We start from the raw sequence: 19,936 nt of genomic DNA, 5'->3' as shown, positions 1-19,936 counted from the left end.
GCCCACTCACATCTGAACTACTTGTTTCCTCTGGATAGCGATCACATTTTAATCACTTGTAAGGAAGAACAGAGCTACCTAGAAAGTCTGAGTCTCAATGGACTGTTAAAACTAGTTCTGACGAAGACGCAGGAAAATGTACTTCAATAGCTAATTTGTGCACCTGTTTCCAAAGCATAAAATTGTGTCTCATATGGCCAAGTTCAATATGAAACGGCTGTACTTCTATCACATTATGTTGGGACCAACCACTTCATTGTCACCCAGGCGAGTTTTATTTTACAGAAGAACTGACAGACTGTTTAATCTAGTGGGAAAAGTAGGCCTGACAGTTAAGACATTCCCAGAAACAAGATTGTAGTTGCAACTATCTGTAAATTATTAGTGCATTGCATGTCCCAGCTCTCAGGGACAGGAATTTATTCTCTGCTCAGCAGCCACTCATAACAAATGAAGACTGAAGTTGAGGCTGGGCAAAGCACAGCTTTGTGAAATTCGCATTATCCAGACTTTTTCCTAGCATCCAATACACTGATGAAAACAGCTGAATTGTGTCTGGTTTCTGTTGCCAACAAAATCAAACAAGCTGCAGGAGAGGAACTGACTGCTCACACTTCAATTCCCATCCAGACTGAAGCAATTAAGACACAAAAGTCAGTTTATGGGCCAGACATGTTTAATTTAATAGAAATTTTCTTCAATCTTTCATACATTCACATGTGAACAAGTGAGATGACCCCCTGTGGTGTTATAGTCTCTTGCCTCCTGGCCTCCAAAGCACCCCCCCCTTTAATCCCTTGCTCCCTGTGAAGACAACTTTCAACACAAAGCAGAAATTAGTCACCCCCACTGATCCTCCAGCAAAAGCTCCAGAATGACCCCACTCCCACCAGAATAGGCTAAAAATTGAGAGGCCATCTAAACAGGTTTTAAAAAATAGTTTGCATCTTGGTACTTTAAAATGAAGCAGATTGATTTGTCTGATGTGTACAGCAGCAGTTAGGAACCCAGCTACTACTACTATCCATGTTCTTCCTATGATGATAGGATTATTGGCCTTATACATGGCATACAATACTGGCTGCTTGAATTTCATTTGAGACATGGCAGAAACAAGTCTTACCTTTCCACCCAAATATGAAAACCAAAGCTCCCTGAATCTTACAGAGGGTAAAGACAAGCTCCAAAAGGACAGAGGAGTTCTGCTTTTTGGATATCCATTTACAAAGGGCCACTGGAAATGAACTTTCAGTGAAAAAGTAGTTATTAAAAAAAAAAACAGGATCAATGGCATATTCCCCCCCTTCAAAATCTCAAACGGTTGTATTCCTACAATTAGCCTTCTTAGGATGCAGGTTCTAGTTCCCCTCTACACACATGAATGAATAATTGATGGGATCTGGGAAAGGGGTTAAGACAAACAAACACACCAATAAAAAAAGAAAGTTCTTGTGTCTCATAGAGACATTACTGTTATCCCTTCTCCTTAGCTGGGTTCAAACCAAGCAGACTGCATGGTACAGGTCCAGGCCAAGGCTCAAGCCAAAAGCAACCCAACAACCCCAAATCACAGCTCATCCTTCAGTGGACCCTCTGTTTCCTCTTCTTCCTCCTTTTCTTCCTCTTCCTCCTCCTCCTCCTCTTCCTCCTCCTCATTATCTTCACCCTCAGGTTCATCTTCTTCTTCTTTCTTCTTCTTGTCTTCTTCTTCCTGTTTCTTTCTTTGTTCTTCATCTTGTTGTTCTTTCATTTTCTTTTCAGCATCCTAGCAATAATTTAGAGACACATTCTTGAATCAAGACCAGCTGAAAAGTCTAGTAAAGCAAAGCTAGGCAATAAACTGTCTAAAACTAGTAGTAATTCAATAATTATAGAGTATTACTGCCCCCTTCTCATGATATCCCAACTTCATAAAACGCATAATCTGTGGCAATTACTACTAACCTAAAATACCTTTGGAATAAATACAACATAATGGAAAACCAATCTACCAACTAGTTGGAAAAGCTAAAACTGAAGCGCCATATCCAAAACCCGTAAGTTAATACAAACAGTTTTAGATAAAATGAGGGGGACTGCGATCAGCTTCATACACTGCACTTTTGTCTTAATTAGAATCTAGCCAGCTCTTACTGGAAATAGAGGAATGAACCTTAGTCCATTCCACCAAGTGATTACACAAACTACTAAGTATTTTTTTTTAAAGTAGAACAGTAAATGTCAATTTGAACACACTGCTGTTAGAAAATCAGAGGTGTTTTGCAGTGAGCATCCAGGAAGAGTCATTTTTGCCATAACCTATAGGAGTGGTAGATACTCAAAACTTTTGAAGACGGAGGATTAAAAATTTAGCATTCAAAATCAAGATCTCTCATGCATGCTTTTACAGAAACAATGGGATTTCCACCAAACCCACCCTCACAATGCTTCAAAAGCTGCTGTAGATAAGAGTTTACATTCAATGCTTGTAGTTGACCAAGACAAATTACAGTTGGAATTTGGAAAAGCAGAAAAGCAGGGCTGACCCTTTTCTATGTATGAAAAATATAAATGTCTCACCTTAGTGGCACCCCAGGTTTCATTGCCAATTTCTTCAGCTAGTTTCTCATCATCAGTAATCAAGAAATTATCAAAAATTGTGCCAGACATGACCTGAAGGAAATACAACAGTGAGCTCCAACCATCCTACTTTAAACTAGATGTCCTGACAGCTTGTCAGGCACCGCACACTCAATCACGTCATACAACGTTATCTCCCTAGTATGAATGGGCCATTTAAGAAGCTATCTTTCTTCATAAGCAACCATCAGCTGGATCACTAAAATTTTTAATTTACTATTTTGTCACCAACACCATTTACAGAACACAATGAAAGTGCTTTTGAAAGAGGTCCAATTCCTAATGGTGGCTATTGCCAAAAATATGATTTCCAAAACTACCATAGGACTGTTACAGTTCACTGCAGAAGGCATTCTGCCAGACAGGTGTATATCCTCACCTTTGCCCAGGTAGACCCTGAGGGACATTCAGCAAAATCTAAACCATTTCACAGCTGCCTAATGACTGAGGCAGTGTTCTGTCCACTTTTTCATGCTCCACAGCTATAGCTGAGAGTCAAGCTAATGATCCTGCCATTTCCTCGAAGACACAGCAAAATATTAAGGGGTTCTTCCTCTTAGGAAAGGACATGCAAGAAAGTTTAGCTCTGCCTTCCAAGGAAAGGAGTCAACCCCTTCCTGAAGATTCAACCTTCCACTATCCAAGAGTCACACTCAACAGCAATGGCACTTAACACTTTCAATAAGCCAAAATGTGTTTAATGCAAGAATAGCCATGCCAGCTCTGATCAAAGGTCCATCTAGTCCAGGACTCTGTACACATGGTGGCAAACCAGCTCTCCACTGAATCCCTCAAGCAGGGCAGGTGCAAGACATCCTCCTGCCCAGTTTCTCAGCAACTGAAGCCTGCAGGCATGCACCCTCTTTTAAAGGAGGTAGCACATAGCCTCCTCTCATGTGAATTTATTTATTAAAAGCTTTTGTATGCCGCCCTCTTATACAAGATCTCAGGACAGCTTTCATTATTTAAAAGAATTAAAACAGTTTCAATAAGTAGAACAGAACAAAACAATAAATCACAAAACAATCAGAGCAACTGAAGGTTGAAAGCTGTCAAATTTTAAAATACTGTTTAAATAAAAAGGTTTTGCCCTGGTGCCGAAGAGTATAAACTTGGCGCCAGGTGTACCTCTCTGGGAAGTACATGCCAGAGTCCAGGTGCCACAGCAGAGAAGGCCCTACTCCGAGTTGATGACTTTTTTTTTTACCTCTTAGAGAGGGTTCCCGAAGCAGGGCTTCTCCCATAGCTCTTAAGGGGCATGAGGGCTTATAAGGAGACTGTTCCTTCAGGTATCCTGGTCCCAAGCCATTTAGGGCTTTGTAAGTCAAAACCAGCACCTTGAATTGGGCCCAGACTTCAAGTGTAAGCCAGTGGAGCTGGTAGAGGACCGGCGTTATGTGAAAGTAATGGGTGGTCCCTGTCAGCAGCCTGGCAGCTCTATTCTGTACCAGTTGCAGTATCCAGACCGAATCTGTTCAATCTCTTTTTAAAGCCATCCAGACTGGCAGCCATCACCACTTCCTGTGCCAGCAAATTCCACAGGTTTACTATATACTCTATTAAAAAGTACTTCCTTTTAACTATCAGCTTCCTTAGGGTTCTAAGTGTTATCAGATCAACCCACTGATTATTTTTGTTGTCCTTCTCTGTTCTTTTTCCAGCCATGTCTTTTTCTCAGGTAGGGCAGGTATATAGGTTGCTTTAAAAATGGCCCAAATAACTAAACATTAGAAGCATAAGCTCTAAGTAAAAACTGATAGCAATTCTTGATATATATTGTCTTGAAAGAGGACAATCACATACAGTACTTTGATTTTGGATAATGACATACTGCCTATTAAAACAGGTGCATTATCTGCCTTAATTATATAGAAATTACATAGAAAACTGGATAGTTAACAAAATTACACTGAGAGTAAACAAATCTTTAGAATATAAATGACCAACCCAGAATAAAGCATTTGGAGCATATGTGCTCACTCATAAATAGGGTATCTCCCATTTTGCTTTATTATTTCTACATAGAAATTATAATATAAAAAGTTCCTACATAGAATATATTTAAATATGGGAGAAAAACCAATGGTAACTTGCATCCTTATCTAAGGGTGGTTTTGTTTTATGCAAACACTGTTTTATCTGTGCTCTATAGTTTAATATACTTTGTTTATATCTGCATCTGGTGAAATCTAGTCACTTAAAGCTTATCCACTGAACAATTGTTCCAAGTTAGTAATGGCTTACTTGTCCCTTTCATTTCTGTGTGTCTACTCTAAGCACAAGTCTAATACAACCTATTTTCTGACATTGTCATATTAAGTGTTTAAAGTATTGTCCCGAGGAACTATTAGCTATTTGGAGGAACAGAATTTATATATAGATTGCATCTTTCAACTTCTGGCTTTATGGTACACTTCAGAAAAGGTATCAATCTGTTGGCCTCCTTCTATGGCCTCACCTGCCACAAGTCCAAGCCAATGACACCGAAGTTCTCATAGGCATACAGGTTAGGTTCAGGAGTGTACTCAGGATTATCTATCTCAGGGTGGATCCATTTTCCTTTATAGTTGGGGTTGTCAATTTGACGAGGTTTCCACTCCCCCTGGAAATAAATGTTGAAATTGAAAATTCAGAAGCCACAAGGACAGAAATTTCAAACTGCACACTCCGATGATCAACACTGTTGATTAAACAGAGCCAAATAGACAACACTAGAATGTGGCTTAGTATCTAGGATTACATTCTCTGTAAGGTCAATAAGCATAAGAGTTTAGCAAGACATACCAACAATGTAAATTAAATTGGGTGGGAGGAAGAGAAGAGAAAAAAGTGGGAGAGAAACTTTTAGCCTAGGTAACAGGGGACAATTTAGAAAATACATTTCTCTACCACCACTGCTAAATCTACCACTTCTCTGTTCTTGAGATAGCTGCAGTTGTTTTTGCATTTCAGCCTATTTTCATATTTCTTAGATGCAGTTCTAAGTTCCACATGTGGTTTCTGTGATGCCTTAAGAAGCAATATTTACCCATCTTGCTGAAAAGATCCAAAAAAACCAATCTGATTTTTTCCCCCTCACTCACGTCCAGCAGCTAAGGCCCTATTCCACCAAAAAACTTGAAATTCAGTTCAACAAAACTGTACACTAAGGGAAAAATCCATGTGAGCAAAGGCCCTCTTCACATTTCAGAGTCCACCCTCAAGATCATCTCCACATTCAAGTAATTTAGCCTAAGTTTACACATGAGAATGTAACAAATGCTTCTAAGATGATATACTTAATTTTTTGAAGTAAACCAAATGCTGCAACTCAAGCCATTTTTACCTTATATTCTGGATTCTGGATTACTGGTGGTTCCCACTCCCCATCCATCTCTTCATCCCAGTCCTCAGGCTTTTTGGCATCAGGGTCAGGAATATGTTCTGGTTTATCCCAGTCCTATTAAGTAAGATTGAGAAAACCCAAGACATTGGATAAAAAAATCCTCCCACTAGATGACTATTACCCTCCAATTATTTTCCACATGATCATTAGTTGCAGCTCAGTGTCACTCTTTGCTCCTTAACAATCTCCCCTGCTTTGAAAACCTATCTTTGTGCTTGTATAAATCACACAAATTGTTTAACTCCACTACCACCTTCTCACCTCTGGTTTTGTATCTTCAGGATCATCTATCTTCGCCCTCTCATCCCAATCATCTGGTTTCTTTGCCTCTGGATCTTTAATTTTCTTGGGAGGCAGGAAATCCCAATCATCCTCCAAGCTGCCAGACTCCACTTTGTTGTTGTCAATCTTCACTTCATATGTGTTATCAGGACGGACAATGAGGGTATAGAGATGGGTGAACTCATCATCCTGTCAAAGGAAACAGCTTCAATTGGAAGAAAACAGATCTTTTCTCTTGCCAAACCAGAACTTCCTTCTTTCCTAGAGTTCATTTCCTCAGTACATTCATTGCCTGATGGTCAATATATTACTACCTAATCCCAGTTCTTTCCATCTTTCATCAAAATCTCCAGGCCCCTCATCATTTTTATCAATCTCCTCTAGACCTGCCCTGAGTACTAATATGAGGACTTCCCTCCCCTGTATCTCTGGATACTCACTTTACAACGGATGTCTTTATTGATCAAGACATTTTTGCCTTTGTAGTTGAATATCACATGAACTTTCTTGGTACCTGGGCCACAGATATCAGGACCTATTTTAAAGACAAAAATGCATCAGGAAGACCCATTGAAGAACAGAACTCATGCTTCATCATGAAATGCAGCACCTTGCTTCAAGAAGACATTAAGGAGCATAGCAGCAGTATACATTCAACCTTAGCCTGCTACTAGCAGAAAACAAAAATGCTTAATCCAGTGGTGGGGAACCTTTAGCTGGCAGTGTCCCATTATTGTCCCCACTGTGCAGCAATTAGGCTTTGGAAAAAATCCTATTTGAGAGAACAAATATTCCATGAACTCACTGATGAACAGAGCATATGCTTGTAAATAAGTGCATGCATTGTGGGATGAAAACAAATAGAGAATTTCAAGTGTGTATACATGTAGGGAAATACATGGGAGCCTACCCCTTGGCCAAAAAGTTCACTATCACACAACCTAACCTGCTAACAGGGAAGAGAACAGTCTTATTCCTAAATGCAAGAACCACTCCAAGGCTGGACCAAATTAGCTACTGACAAGTGGTACACAATACTATGCTACCATGAAAGGCTCATCTCCAATATCTCCTAAGTAGTCAGGCATGTCCATCTTTGGGGGACCTCTGCTTCCCAAACATACATCCTACAGGTTAACTTCAAATGCTCAAGTCATGTTTGCCCTCTAAGCAAGTACTCACCAAACATAATGTTATATTCAGAGTCCCCATGCATGTCTTCTTGGTTCAGGCTTGAGGGGAAAAGCTTCACATAACCACCTCCACAGTCAATGTTTTGCTGATGTTTCACTGTGAACTGCACCACCAGGGTTTTGTCCTTGTTGCTAAATGAATCAAATCTAGCAGAAATAGCATAGAAACGAGCATCCTGGCTTGTCTGAAGTCCTGAGAAGATTAGACAAAAAGTTAAGCCCTCCACTGAGGACAGAGATACTGTTACACAGAACTACAAGTTACTTTTTGATCTGATGACATCAGCCCTTTACTCAAAGCCTCCTCCACCCCACAGTAATTTCAGACCCTCTTTCACTCTTGAGCGCCAAATTAATTTTGAAAAAGCTCTCCAGGCCTGTGTTCCAGTGATAACCGGAACCAGAACCGGCAAAGGCAAAGCCTGAAATACCAGTACTTAAAAGTTCTTAGTGCCAGCAACTGAGCCTTAGAAGAAACATTCCAATCTTCCAGAATGGGAAAAATTGTACAAAAGCTGATCAAAACAATCAATAATCAGGGGAAATGCAGTATGGCTCTCTTAGGAACCACAGTAGACCACACTGGGACCCAGTGCAGTCTGGATTTGTTTCACAGATTTGAGGCTCAAGTCCCCTAAACTAAAAAAAGTGATCTGTGAAAGCTAAGGTTTCTGGATTCCAACACAGGAGCAACCTTTCACATTAGAGGCCGAAATGCATCAATAAACCATTCTAAACTGCCTGGCTGAAGAATATATAAAATACACTACGCTGTAATGAGAAGCAACTCTGAACACAGCAATACTTTTCAATGAAGTGTAAGTTAATGACTCGGAAACTAAGACACTATAAATAAGTTAGGCTGCTTATAAAGGTAGTCTTTTCAGTTTCGAACATTTGAGTTACAAACTACCTGTACTTATAAGCTACCATACAGCCTATTAATTTTTTAAAAATTACTGCAGGGAACTGTCATCACCAGAGAGAGAGGAGGAAAAGGAGAAATAGCCTCCAAAGCATCACCATAGAGAGGGTAAGTGAAAGGGTAAAGGGAGGCCTACAAAGCATGCCTTCCTGCCCCACCCATCTGGGTAAGAAAATCTCTCCAGCATTTCCTTGCTGCAAAAAGGCAACACTGGTGAGATGGGGTGGGGGGGCAGAGTTGTGGTTTTTCCACTGCTGTGGGGGTCCTGAGTCCCCGACATCCACAAATATGAAGGGACAACTATGTCACATTTATGTGTAAGTTGGATCACAAAGACAAATGTCCATTTTCTCTGAATGGAACTCATATGTACCCTGTGGACTGCCTGTGTCCATTAAAGTCAGTGTGTTTCGGACAGTCCAATGCTATGCACCATCAGCTTCAGAAATCTACTTGTGATTAAATTACAAGTATATTACTCTCCACCACATGACCTCACCTTTGTCTTTCTCTGCATCTCCATAGAATTTGCCAGCTGTGAGGATGAATTTCCCATAGTCCGATTTGTGCTTTGACTCCACCCAGCGGCTTGTCCAGGCATCTGAAGTTAGAAAATAAGTGTTTCAATTTGAAGAGCTGAAATGAACTACTGTGCATTACAAGAACACTTTCTGTATCAATGCTACTTTATTATGAGGTTACAGAGAAAAATTAATTCTGGTACAACTTAAACCCCCCGTTTTTGTTTTTTTGCTCTTTGCCCAACAAGGATTTTTTTATGCAACTAGCCTACTGTAACTTTATACAAGTTTGCTTTTATTTTTTTCAATTTTTCCCCTTCAAACCATCATTTTTTAAAGAAACCAAAGCTCATCCTATTATTTTAAAATTAATAGTCAAGTTGAAGCAAGCTAAACTGCAAGGCAGTGTGATATAAGTCTATGCTTTCCCTAGCTGATGCCATGTAGCATCTTGGAGAAGACTGATGGACCATGTCAGATTACTGTTCTGTGTGCTATACAAGTCCAATCCCATGCTCAATGGCAAACCTAGGGCAAAAATTATGGCTTCTCAGGCTAACCTTAAGGAACAATCTATCAGTCATAGTACCTCCCAATATGGTCAATGAAATTAAGATGACTTCAAACAGGTAATGGATTCTGTACACTCAGAAGAAAGGTTCCACTTCGGAGACTCAAATGGAGCATTTCATGGACTTAAATCTTGATCTTTGAGTTTGTGTCCAATCTGTTTTAGTAACGTGATTCATCTCGGATGTATACTTGGTTGTTGCTGATGCTGCTTTATTTATTACATCATTTGTCCTATTGTTATACTGAATGGTTATCTCTTTTTTGTGACTTCCCTTCCAGGGTAGCTCTCAGTCTGACCTACTTCACAGGATTGTTGAGTATAAAGTAGGTAGCCACCATGCACATTGCGCCCAGAGCCCTTTAGAGGAAGGAGCAGAATTCAAGTGAGAACAAGCAAACTCTGAGCATGGTCAAAACAACTTAGACATAAACTAGAACTTCTTCAGTAATTATCTGGTCTTTCAGCAGTGCACCATCTCAGCTATTAAGTGTTTAATGACAAAAAGTGGTCTGCCAAATCCTAAGCAGAATAAACTACGTGTCAGAGTTCTATTCATCACCTTCTTATACTGGACCACCCTCACAGAGGAATAGGATAGCACTAGGTGTGTTTCTAGTGTGCTAGACCAGCAGAACAGCAATATTCAAACTTTATTTTACTATACAAGTAAGGTCACCACTCCCATTTACGTTAGGGAACTGCATGGCCAATATAAAACATCCAGAAGTATTTTGATTATCAGCGAACAGCTTAGCAGAACGATCACATGCTTTCATTTACTCTGAAGTAATTCCTACTGTGTTCAATGGGATTTAATCCTGGCCTAAGAGATCTTTATAGTCAAGAATAAAGAAACATTGCATTTACCTTTCCCTAGATTCCATTTGGAGCAAAAGCCAATTAATAATTTAAAATAAAGATGCATGTTAAGAGCATGAGTGACCACAGCAGCTTCAGCTGTCAATTTTTAATTCATTTAAACCTATTGGAAGGCTCTAATGCACAACACTTGACCCTTAACAGAGGTACACTACTTCCAGCTAATCTTAACTGGCACTGAATGAATAGTACTGCTATTACCCTCCAGCAGGGTACATAAAATCCAATGATTTTTTAAAATAAATTTGTAAGATTTGAATCACTTTAATGCAGATTTTTTAAATTTTTTAATAAAATGCCTTCTTCAGGAAAAATCTAAAGATGGTTTTCTACTTAAGATACATTTTAGATCAAGGTTATTCATCATGAAATAAGGATTATTTTAAATTATGTAGCATGTGGCTATAGATTCATACAATGTTTACATTCTTTGGTAAATAAATTCCATGTATCCATTCAGAATGTCATGCACTTCCAGAAATTTGTCAGTTTATTGGGCAATTCTTCTATCTAGAAGTTATCATCACAGATGCTTGGCTTTACAGTTCTCAAACTCAATTTGTCTGCAGAGATAGCATGCCTCTTCTTTACAGCAAAAATGTTACAAAATAAACAGAGTTGGGAAAAAAGGCCTCCATCCCACTGTTTCTTTCCAAATCTATGTACATAGGCTCAACATCTTACCTCTTAAGTGCCAAGTTTCAATGAACAGAGTAAGATTGTTGGGAGTGGAATGAATCTGCACAAGCAGCTAGATGTGAGGGAGGAGGGGCAAGCAGTAAAAATGAAAGTGAAACCTTGAGCTGAATAAGTCACAAGCCTTTGAGTCTGAGGCTTATTATTTTTTTTCCTGGAGGACAAAATCGGCAGCAGGCCATAAAAGAGACCCAGTTTGAAAATATTTTAATGACATCCCTCTACCTACAGGTAAGGCAGGCAGGCATGCAAATCATGTAGAAAACCATGATACAAACGTAGTCTTACTGACTAGCGATTTAAATCCATCCTGCCCCCAACTTATTTTATAAAGCCTAGTTCTACTTTTTAAGCTATACACCATGTTGGATAAATGCCACCTGCTATCATATGAAGCAGCCGGAGTATTTCTATAAATTAGTAGGAAAAAATATAGCAGCTATTCAGTTATTAAATTGTTCACACTGCAGGAGCCCACACTTGTCATTCATGATATTCCAGGAAGGGGCGGTCTGTGTGCTCTACTGATATCCCATATGATCTATTTAGTCCACGCTCTATGTTCCCATGGCCCCCACTGTTTATAGCTTAATTATCAAGTCCCTGATGCATTGCTGGTCTAGACTAAACACAACAGGATCTTCTGCCACACATAAAGCAAGGTATCCTCCCCAAATATATTTTCTTACACCACCATCAAACTTGGTAACACCTCTTTAGAAGGACTTTTAATAATCACAACTCTAAGATAAAATCAATCTTAAATTCCTTTCAAAAAATGTGAGTATACTATGGCTGTACCCTTCTCAGAGTTCCTCCTCCAAGGAGGAGTATTTCTTATACATCTATTTTGCCCGAAGATAATAGCCATTTATATTCTTTTAAAAAATACCCCCCTTTAAACCCACTGCATGCTGCTTCCTGGCCATACGGTTCAACCTTCCTTTCTGGCACTACATCCTAGAGCAGCCTTCCCCAACTTTGGGCCTTCCAGACACGCTTGAACTGCAACACCCAGAATTCTCAGTCAGTGGTCCTTCTGGATAAGAATCCTGGGAATTGTGGTCCAAATACCCCTAAAGGCCCCGAATGCACCACGTATTTTGCACAACTCCTGCTAGCCTTGATCGTAATGCTCGAGACTGACTCCAAGCCTTCGAAGCGCATGAGGCTAGAAAGGGCTTAAGCAAGGTCAAGAATCTCCTAATTTTTGCCAGGAAGTCATCGGTTCATCTTAAAACCTCTCATTTAGCCTCCACATAACCACTTGCAATATGGGAATAATGCTAACCTACCGTGCAAGGCTCTTTTAAGAATTGCTAGAATATCGTATACGTAACACTGTAACAAATATTCACCTTATGGTGTCTTCCAGACATATTTAACTACAACTGCCTGAACCCCTAACCTTACCAATGTTTCCTGGAGCTTGAGAATTTTATCTAAAACATCCGGAAAGTACGAGACTACCTACATCTACGTCACGACACCCGATGCCCTGTTTCTGCAGTTTCTCAAAAAGACCACAGCCCTCCCGAAGCCCCCCCCCATCAAAGATGGCGGGGGAGGGGAAAAGAGAAAAACGAACCAAGAGCCCTGCGTGCCCTCAACCGCCATTCACTCCGTCACTCCTTGACTCTATGCACCGTCCCCATCCACTCATTCCTTGCCTCTAATCTTTTGCTCAAATTATAGACCCATATAGTCTACAGTTTAATTTTAATTTAGTAGAAAAATGCTGCACTCAGTTCAAACAATAAACGACCCACCCACTCGATTATAGAAACCAAGACATACATCAGTCCCATTTTACTAGGCAGAACCACCCCACCCCAAGGACAGCAGCCCACCCCTCCTTTGGCACCCCGAAACAGCCCCCTCACCTCCATCCCCGAACTCCTCCCTGAAGTACTGGGCAGGCCCGGCCACCGCCAGAGCCAGCAGGGAACAGATGACTAGCACGGGACGCATTTTTCCCCCGATCGCTAGAGCTGCCTGGCTCCTTAAGCACGATCACAGCCCCAGTCTGACAAGAGCGGCCGAGCAACTGCAGCCGGCGAACTGCTTTCGCCCTCTTTTATAGTGGCTTAGTCGAACGCCTGCCCTTACCGCGCGCTGATTGCTCGTCCCAATCCTGACGGGTACTGCCATTGGCCCGCCGGTGACACGGCAGGTTGGGCTGCTCCCCCGAACGTTGGCGTCCCAGATGTCTGCTTCTTATTGGATAACGGGCCTGGCCAATGAGGCACAACCACGCGTTCAGGGGGAGACACCTCCTCCCCTCCGCCATGCGTGCGTCATCGTTTTTTTCTGCACAACCGAACAGGAGCCCAGCGACTTTAAAGGGGCAGTTCAAGCCAAGCTCCCTACGCCCACTCAGTTCCCATTCCATTGTATGCAAGTCAATGCGTTACTGAAAAATACTCAGGAAGACATGCTTCGCCCAGCTCATGCGCACAAGCAAAGCTGTCCGTAAGTTATTGCACAGAAACGGCTGGGGAAAATCAAAGGGAAGATTGGCACATGGAAGTTCAGATAGCCTTTCTATCTGCAGTTGAGCAACCTAAGCAATTATATAAATAGATTACTTTGCCTCAAACTGAGACAGATCTAAGTCCATTTCAAGGAACTGATTCAGTGGAGTTTTGAAGTATCCGGGAGCGGCAAGAAGATAGCTTTGTCTTGTTTAAAACGTATTTTAAACTTGTTGAAAATTCAAAAAATGCCAACCTTAATCAGGAATATGACGCCCTTAATATTCAAATGGCTTTAATAGGGAAGAAAAGGAGGCATGCCTAGGAATTTCCGAAGAGGCATGAGAGAAATGCAAGATTGAAATATAACTCTGCAAAAAGTATTTACAGAAGGGTTTTAAAGGCTAGCACAATTTTATTTCATGCTACAGGAGTTGAGAGAGAGCGAGATGGAGAGCTTGAAGGTGGGAGACCTTCAGGATCATAAGAAAAGCTATGCTGTATCAGGCCAAAGCCAAATCTAGTCCAGCATTCCTTTCCCTCATGGAAAGCTCACCAGCAGCATAGGAGCACAATGGCTCCAACCTCGTGTTCGCAGCAGCTGATAGGCAGAGGTTCAAATGGCTGTGGAACCACAAGGCAAGCCAGTTTAGGAAGCTGCCTCCTACCAGGAAAGCCAATCTATCCATTTAGATCACTGCTACCTACTCTCACTGGCTCTCCAAGATTTCAAGTGGATAGATCATGCCTTTTTTGAATTCCTGATATGCATGCAGCTACAATACCAGGGATTGTTAAACCTTGGACTTGGTGTGGCAAAGCATGTGGTGTGCTACTATGGGTGCTCCCCAGATGAAGGGCCTATGAGCACATGAAGCTTCCTTATAAAAAGTCAGACCTGTGTGCTATTGTTATGCAAAAAACTGCAAAAATACTTCCCCTCAAATTAAATAACCAAGACTACCATCAGAATGAGGCAATTCCTTCATTTATTGCAATAGATGGGGAGAGCTCATTCTATCAGAATCTCTCCAAAGCACAAATCGTCTCCTTTTGTACCCTAACTCGGCCACCATAGCCCTCCCCAATTCCCTCACTGGATGAGGTACTAAGGGGGTACAGTCTTTCCGTTCGCCTACTTCATATCTCCCAGCTCATCCCACTACATACATCTACATACATCACATGTACATTATAAGTAGCCTATTGTCTATTCGAGGTGTGTGAGATAATATTCATCAACCTATTACGCCTGCGTATTCATAACTACAAGTTCACTAGTTCACTCCTTTCTGGCTTCACCTTTCCCTACGACCCCCTGTCCCATAAAACTATTGGGAGGATGAGATAGGAAGTAGCAAACTTTCTTTCAAGCCAATTATCTTTTTCTCCTCTCCACATTCCTTCAGACAGGCTTCATGGCTTGGTTGTTCGCCTCACTGTTTCTCAATCACTGAGTTACTTCCTTCACTATCTTACCCCCCGTAGACTTTTATAAAAGTCCAAGTTTTCTTAATGTCTCACCCCAAGCTCTTTACATTGCTACTGGAGATCAGGTTTTAGGTGGAAACACCATCAAGGACCAATAATTTTTGTTTAAAAAATGTAACTGACTCAAAATTAATAAACTAATTTTTAAAATTCTAATGTCTGAACCTCAAGTAGAGTAGAGAATTTTTAAAAAATGAACCTGAACTAGAACGAAAACTGTACCTTCATTTTTTGAGATTTTACTCTCTGCATTCATGCCTTGTTATACTTACCTCTCCCTTCTCTATGTTTTTAGCTCATGTGCTGTTATTCTGTTAGTGACACAACATGAACAATAATGGAATAATAATTGTGTGATGTCAAGGAATGGATTCCACTAAATAAAGCATACACTTTCATTTATTTGTTTGCTTGCTTTACCTTTAGGCTGCCCAATAGCTCAAGCTTTTTTAGTCTTTGTACAAGTAAATTAAAAACATAAAATACAAAGTAATAAAAACAATAATAAACCAGCACAAAGTCAGTAGGAAAGCATTATATCAATGCATCACATAACAGAACCTAGTGCAAAGATCTGAACTGATGAACACTAAAAAATTTCTTTACATTTTGAAAAAATGTAGGCATCAAATGAGCATCCCTGGGGAGAGCATTCCCACAGATGGGTTGTCACCACAGAATAGGCCCTCTGTTTCCTAACTGCCCACCTCACCTCATTTAGCAGGGACACCCAGTAGAGGGCCTTGGCCTTGGTGGTCTGGAAGAAGACACTTCTTGGGCAGCCTAGCCCCAAGCAGTTTAGGGTTTTCAAGGTTAAAACCAACACTTTGAATTGGTGACTAGACAGGAAGAAGTTTAGCAGGTGAAGCTTCCATAACTTTTCATCACTCACTGGAAGTCAGCCTATATGTTGAGCAGTTAAAAGTACAAGTGGAAAAGGAAGGAAACAGAGGTGTTGACAGGCCTACCAGAACTTCAGGTGGTAATGAAATATATATTTTGTCTGAAATCATAGGTTACTGATTAATTATTAAACTTGTATATTTTCAAAGTAGAATTATGCACTAACTGCAAATGTATTGAATATATGCCAGGGTTCACCAAATTAAGGCAAGCTGGGATGGAGACAACATACAACCATAAACTTTCAAAATGGCATAAACATAGGTACTTACCCCAGAAGCTTCACCAAAGTCCACCATGCAGGAAGTGTGTCAGCGACACCACATACACACAGACATCCAATTAACTTACTCTGAAATGAACATATAACCCTCAGCCCCAGTCTCATAGCTGGTGGTTACCCACCACTGCCACTTTCTAGGCATGACTTCAGATCCTTTAAGTTTCTCCCAGCTGCAAAACAGCACAACACATGCAAAGGCAAAAAAGGCAAACACCAGTATCATAACACATAACTGCCTGAACAGTTCTCCTTGGCAAGCATATAAGACTCATCCAGGAAGGAAAAGACTCCCTTGACAAGTAGGCAGCAGTGACAGCAACAACCTCTCCTGGCTCACAGTATTCGGAAGGTGTGTCAGACTTTCAGATAGAGGGAGTTACTTATTTTTATTAGAACCTTAGAATCCAACAACTAGAGCCTGATATGAAAGAAATAATCCGGCTTTCTTTGATCCAGCCCCTCCAGACATTTTAGAGGTCAACTCCCATCAGCCCATATCACTCCCAGATTTGTTCTGAATACCAGAACTGAGCAGAAGAGTTATGTTTTCTTGCTATTGATGCTGTTGTTGAGCAGATCAAAGTTGGAAATCTGAGGGCTGGTTGTGAGCGATTGGAGCTGTAGTCCAACAAATCTGGAGAGTATAAAGTTGAGGAAGTTTATTGTTGTCGAGCTTATTGCATGTACCTGGATTCACACAGGATTTGGTTGCCCAGTATTGTTGGCCTTGCTTCAAATCAAGCTATTGTTCCTGTTAAGAAATAGTTGCTCTCAGAATCTCTTTTAAGGTTTGTACAAATAAGACTCTTCTGCAAGCCTATGAACATGGGCTTCTTTGCTGGTTACCAGAAGGAAATGTCCTACAATACATATAAACATAGAAAGATAGAAACAGTGAGCCAGAAGGGGCCTCCCAGGCCATCTAGTCTGACCCACTGCTCTAGCTGGCTCTGCTCATGACATGCCTACCATGTGCATGTCCAGTCTACCCTTGAACACCCTCATTGATGGGACTTCAACCACCTCGTGTGGAAGCCCATTCCATACCCTTCAGGTCCTAACTGTCAGGAAGTGCTTCCTGGCATCCAAACTGAACCTTGGTTCCCTGAGCTTTGCTCCACTGGAACGCATCCTGCCCTCCTCAGCAGGGGAAAACAGGTCTCTACCTGCCTCTACATGGCACCCCCTCATGTACCTATATGTTGTCAACAGATCCCCTTGGAGTCTCCTCCAGGCTGAAAAGACCCAACTCCCTTAGTCGCCTCATATGGCTTTCCCTGCAATCTGGCCACCATCCTTGTGGCCCTACACTGTACCAATTCCAGCCTGGCTATATCCTTCCTGTAATGTGGAGCCCAGGAATGAACACAGTACTCCAGTTGCGGGTGCACCAGAGTCATACAGAGTGGCAGTAATACCTCTCTTGATCTAGAAGCCACACTTCTGGCTATGCACACAAGGGTGCCGTTTGCCCTCTTGACCACCACATCACACTGCTGACTCATGTTTAGCCTGCAGTCAGCCAGCACCCCAAGGTCCCTTTCACAAGTGCTGCTCTCCAGCCACTTGTCCCCTAGCCTGTATTTATGGCACCCATTCCTATGCCCCAAGTGCAAGACCTTGCACTTATCTGCATCGAATGCTATCCTGTTGTCTCCTGCCCACTTCCATAGTCTGTCCAGATCCTTCTGCATCCGGAGTATCTGTTCCTCAGCTGTAACCACCTCCCCCATTTTAGTATCATCTGTGAATTTGATCAGCAGTCTGGTCACCCCCTCTTCCAGGTCATTGATGAAATTATTGGACAGGAAAGGCCCAAGGACAGAGCCCTGGGGAACCTCACTCATCACCGGCGTCTGATTTCCCAGTAATAGTTATCCCCTGCTTTTGGTCTGTCAACCATAGCCTAATCCATCAGGCAATGCATTGGTCTATCCCAAAACTCCTCAATTTCTCAACCAAGATATCATGCAGCACTTTGTCAAAGGCCTTGCTGAAATCCAGGTAAACCACATCCCCTCCATCTAGCCACCTCAAAACCTTGTCATAGAATTCCACCAGGTTCGTCTGGCAGGACCTAGTTTTGTCGAAGCCGTGGTGCAGGGCCACCAACTTCCCTTCCTTATCTAGGGTTACTAGATCTCTTGCTATTATGAGCCTTTCCATTGACTTTCCTAGAATGGACATAAGGCTAACCAGTCTGTAATTCTCCATGTCCCCTCTACTATCCTTTTTGAAAATTGGGACCACTAACGCTACCCCCCAGTCCTCTGGAACCTCACTCATTCTTCTTGAGGCCTCAAAAATGAAGGCCAATGGATGTGAGAGTTCCCCCACCAACTCCTGAAATACCCTCAGGTGTAACCTGTCAGGGCCTGGCACATTTGTAGCATCCTTAGTGCCCTTGGTGCCCTGAGGAGCACCTTTATTTCTAGGGGAGTGTCTCTAATCTGTGTCCCTAAATCCCTGGTCTCATCCAGTCCCCCATGTAGATCTCCTCTGGCCTGCTTTGAGGAATTTGTTGTTGTTGTTAGTTGCGAAGTCATGTCCGACCCATTGCGACCACATGGACAACATTCCTCCAGGCCTTCCTGTCCTCCACCATCCCCTGGAGTCCACTTAAGCTCACACCAACTGCTTCAGGGACTCCATCTAGCCACCTCATCCTCTGCTGTCCCATTCTTCTTTTGCCATCTATTGTTCCCAACATGAGGCTCTTCTCTAGGGAGTCCTTCCTTCTCATTAGGCAGCCAAAGTATTTGAGTTTCACCTTCAGTATCTGGCCTTCTAAAGAGCAGTCAGGGTTGATCTCCTCTAGGGCTGACTGGTTTGATCTCCTTGCAGTCCAAGGGACTTGCAGGAGTCTTCTCCAGCACCACAATTCAAAGGCCTCAATTCTTCAGCACTCAGCCTTCCTTATGATCCAGCTTTCACAGCTAGACATTGCAACTGGGAAAACCTTGACTATACACACTTTTGTCTGCAGTGTGATATCTCTGCTTTTTAGTATGCTGTCTAGATTTGCCATAGCTTTCCTCCCAAGGAGCAAGCGTCTTTTGATTTCTTGGCTACAGTCCCCGTCTGCGGTGATCATGGAGCCCAGGAAAATAAAATCTGTCACTACCTCCATTTGTTCCCCATTGATTTGCCAGGAAGTGATAGGACTGGATGCCATGATCTTAGTTTTCTTAATGTTGAGTTTCAAGCCAACTTTTGCACTCCCCTCCTTCACCCACATCAAGAGGCTCTTTAGTTCCTCTTCATTTTCTGCCATTAAAGTGGTATCATCTGCATATCTGAGGTTGTTGATATTTCTCCCAGCAATCTTAATCCCAACTGATGATTCATCCAGCCCCACCTTTCTCATGTTGTGCTCTGCATATAAGTTAAATAGGTAGGGCAACAGTATACAGCCTTGCCAAACGCCTTTCTCAGTTTTGAACCAATCAGTGGTTCCGTGTCCAGTTCCCACTGTTGCTTCTTGACCTGCATATAGTTTTCTCAAGGGACAAATAAGATGGTCTGGTACTCCCATCTCTTGAAGAACTTGCCACAATTTGTTGTGATCCACACAATCAAAGGCTTTAGCATAGTCAATGAAGCAGAAGTAGAAGTTTTTCTGGAACTCCCTAGCTTTCTCCATGATCCAGCGTATGTTGGCAATTTCATCTCTAGTTCCTCTCCCTCTTCGAAATCCTGCCTGTACTTCTG

The 19,936-nt window shown here is 41.8% G+C and overlaps 1 protein-coding gene across 1 annotated transcript; it reads right to left on the bottom strand.

The window, feature by feature from the left end:
• Positions 1-658: 658 nt before the first annotated feature.
• CALR (calreticulin) lies at positions 659-13,145 on the bottom strand. Its single transcript, XM_044443676.1, has 9 exons — positions 12,958-13,145; positions 8,904-9,005; positions 7,469-7,672; positions 6,727-6,821; positions 6,266-6,475; positions 5,945-6,058; positions 5,078-5,221; positions 2,560-2,652; positions 659-1,765 (listed from the first exon to the last, which is right to left on the bottom strand). Exons 1-9 carry the CDS (start codon positions 13,043-13,045, stop codon positions 1,568-1,570), a joined length of 1,248 nt encoding a protein of 415 aa, XP_044299611.1. The 5' UTR covers positions 13,046-13,145; the 3' UTR covers positions 659-1,567.
• Positions 13,146-19,936: the final 6,791 nt, after the last annotated feature.

This window comes from Varanus komodoensis, unplaced genomic scaffold (genome assembly GCF_004798865.1).
Source record: "Varanus komodoensis strain SLA01 unplaced genomic scaffold, ASM479886v1 scaffold42, whole genome shotgun sequence".
NCBI classification, from domain to species: Eukaryota; Metazoa; Chordata; class Lepidosauria; order Squamata; family Varanidae; genus Varanus; species Varanus komodoensis.
This window is presented reverse-complemented; position numbering and strand designations above follow the sequence as displayed.

Bases quoted from the DNA above. Each gene is read 5' to 3' on its own strand.
- CALR (XM_044443676.1), bottom strand. From the start codon at position 13,045: ATGCGTCCCGTGCTAGTCATCTGTTCCCTGCTGGCTCTGGCGGTGGCC. The intron at 7,673-8,903 runs GTGAGGTCATGT...TAATCTTCTCAG, and splicing joins AGATGCAGAGAAAGACAAAG to GACTTCAGACAAGCCAGGAT. The intron at 2,653-5,077 runs GTGAGGCCATAG...TATTTCCTTCAG, and splicing joins TTGGCTTGGACTTGTGGCAG to GTCATGTCTGGCACAATTTT.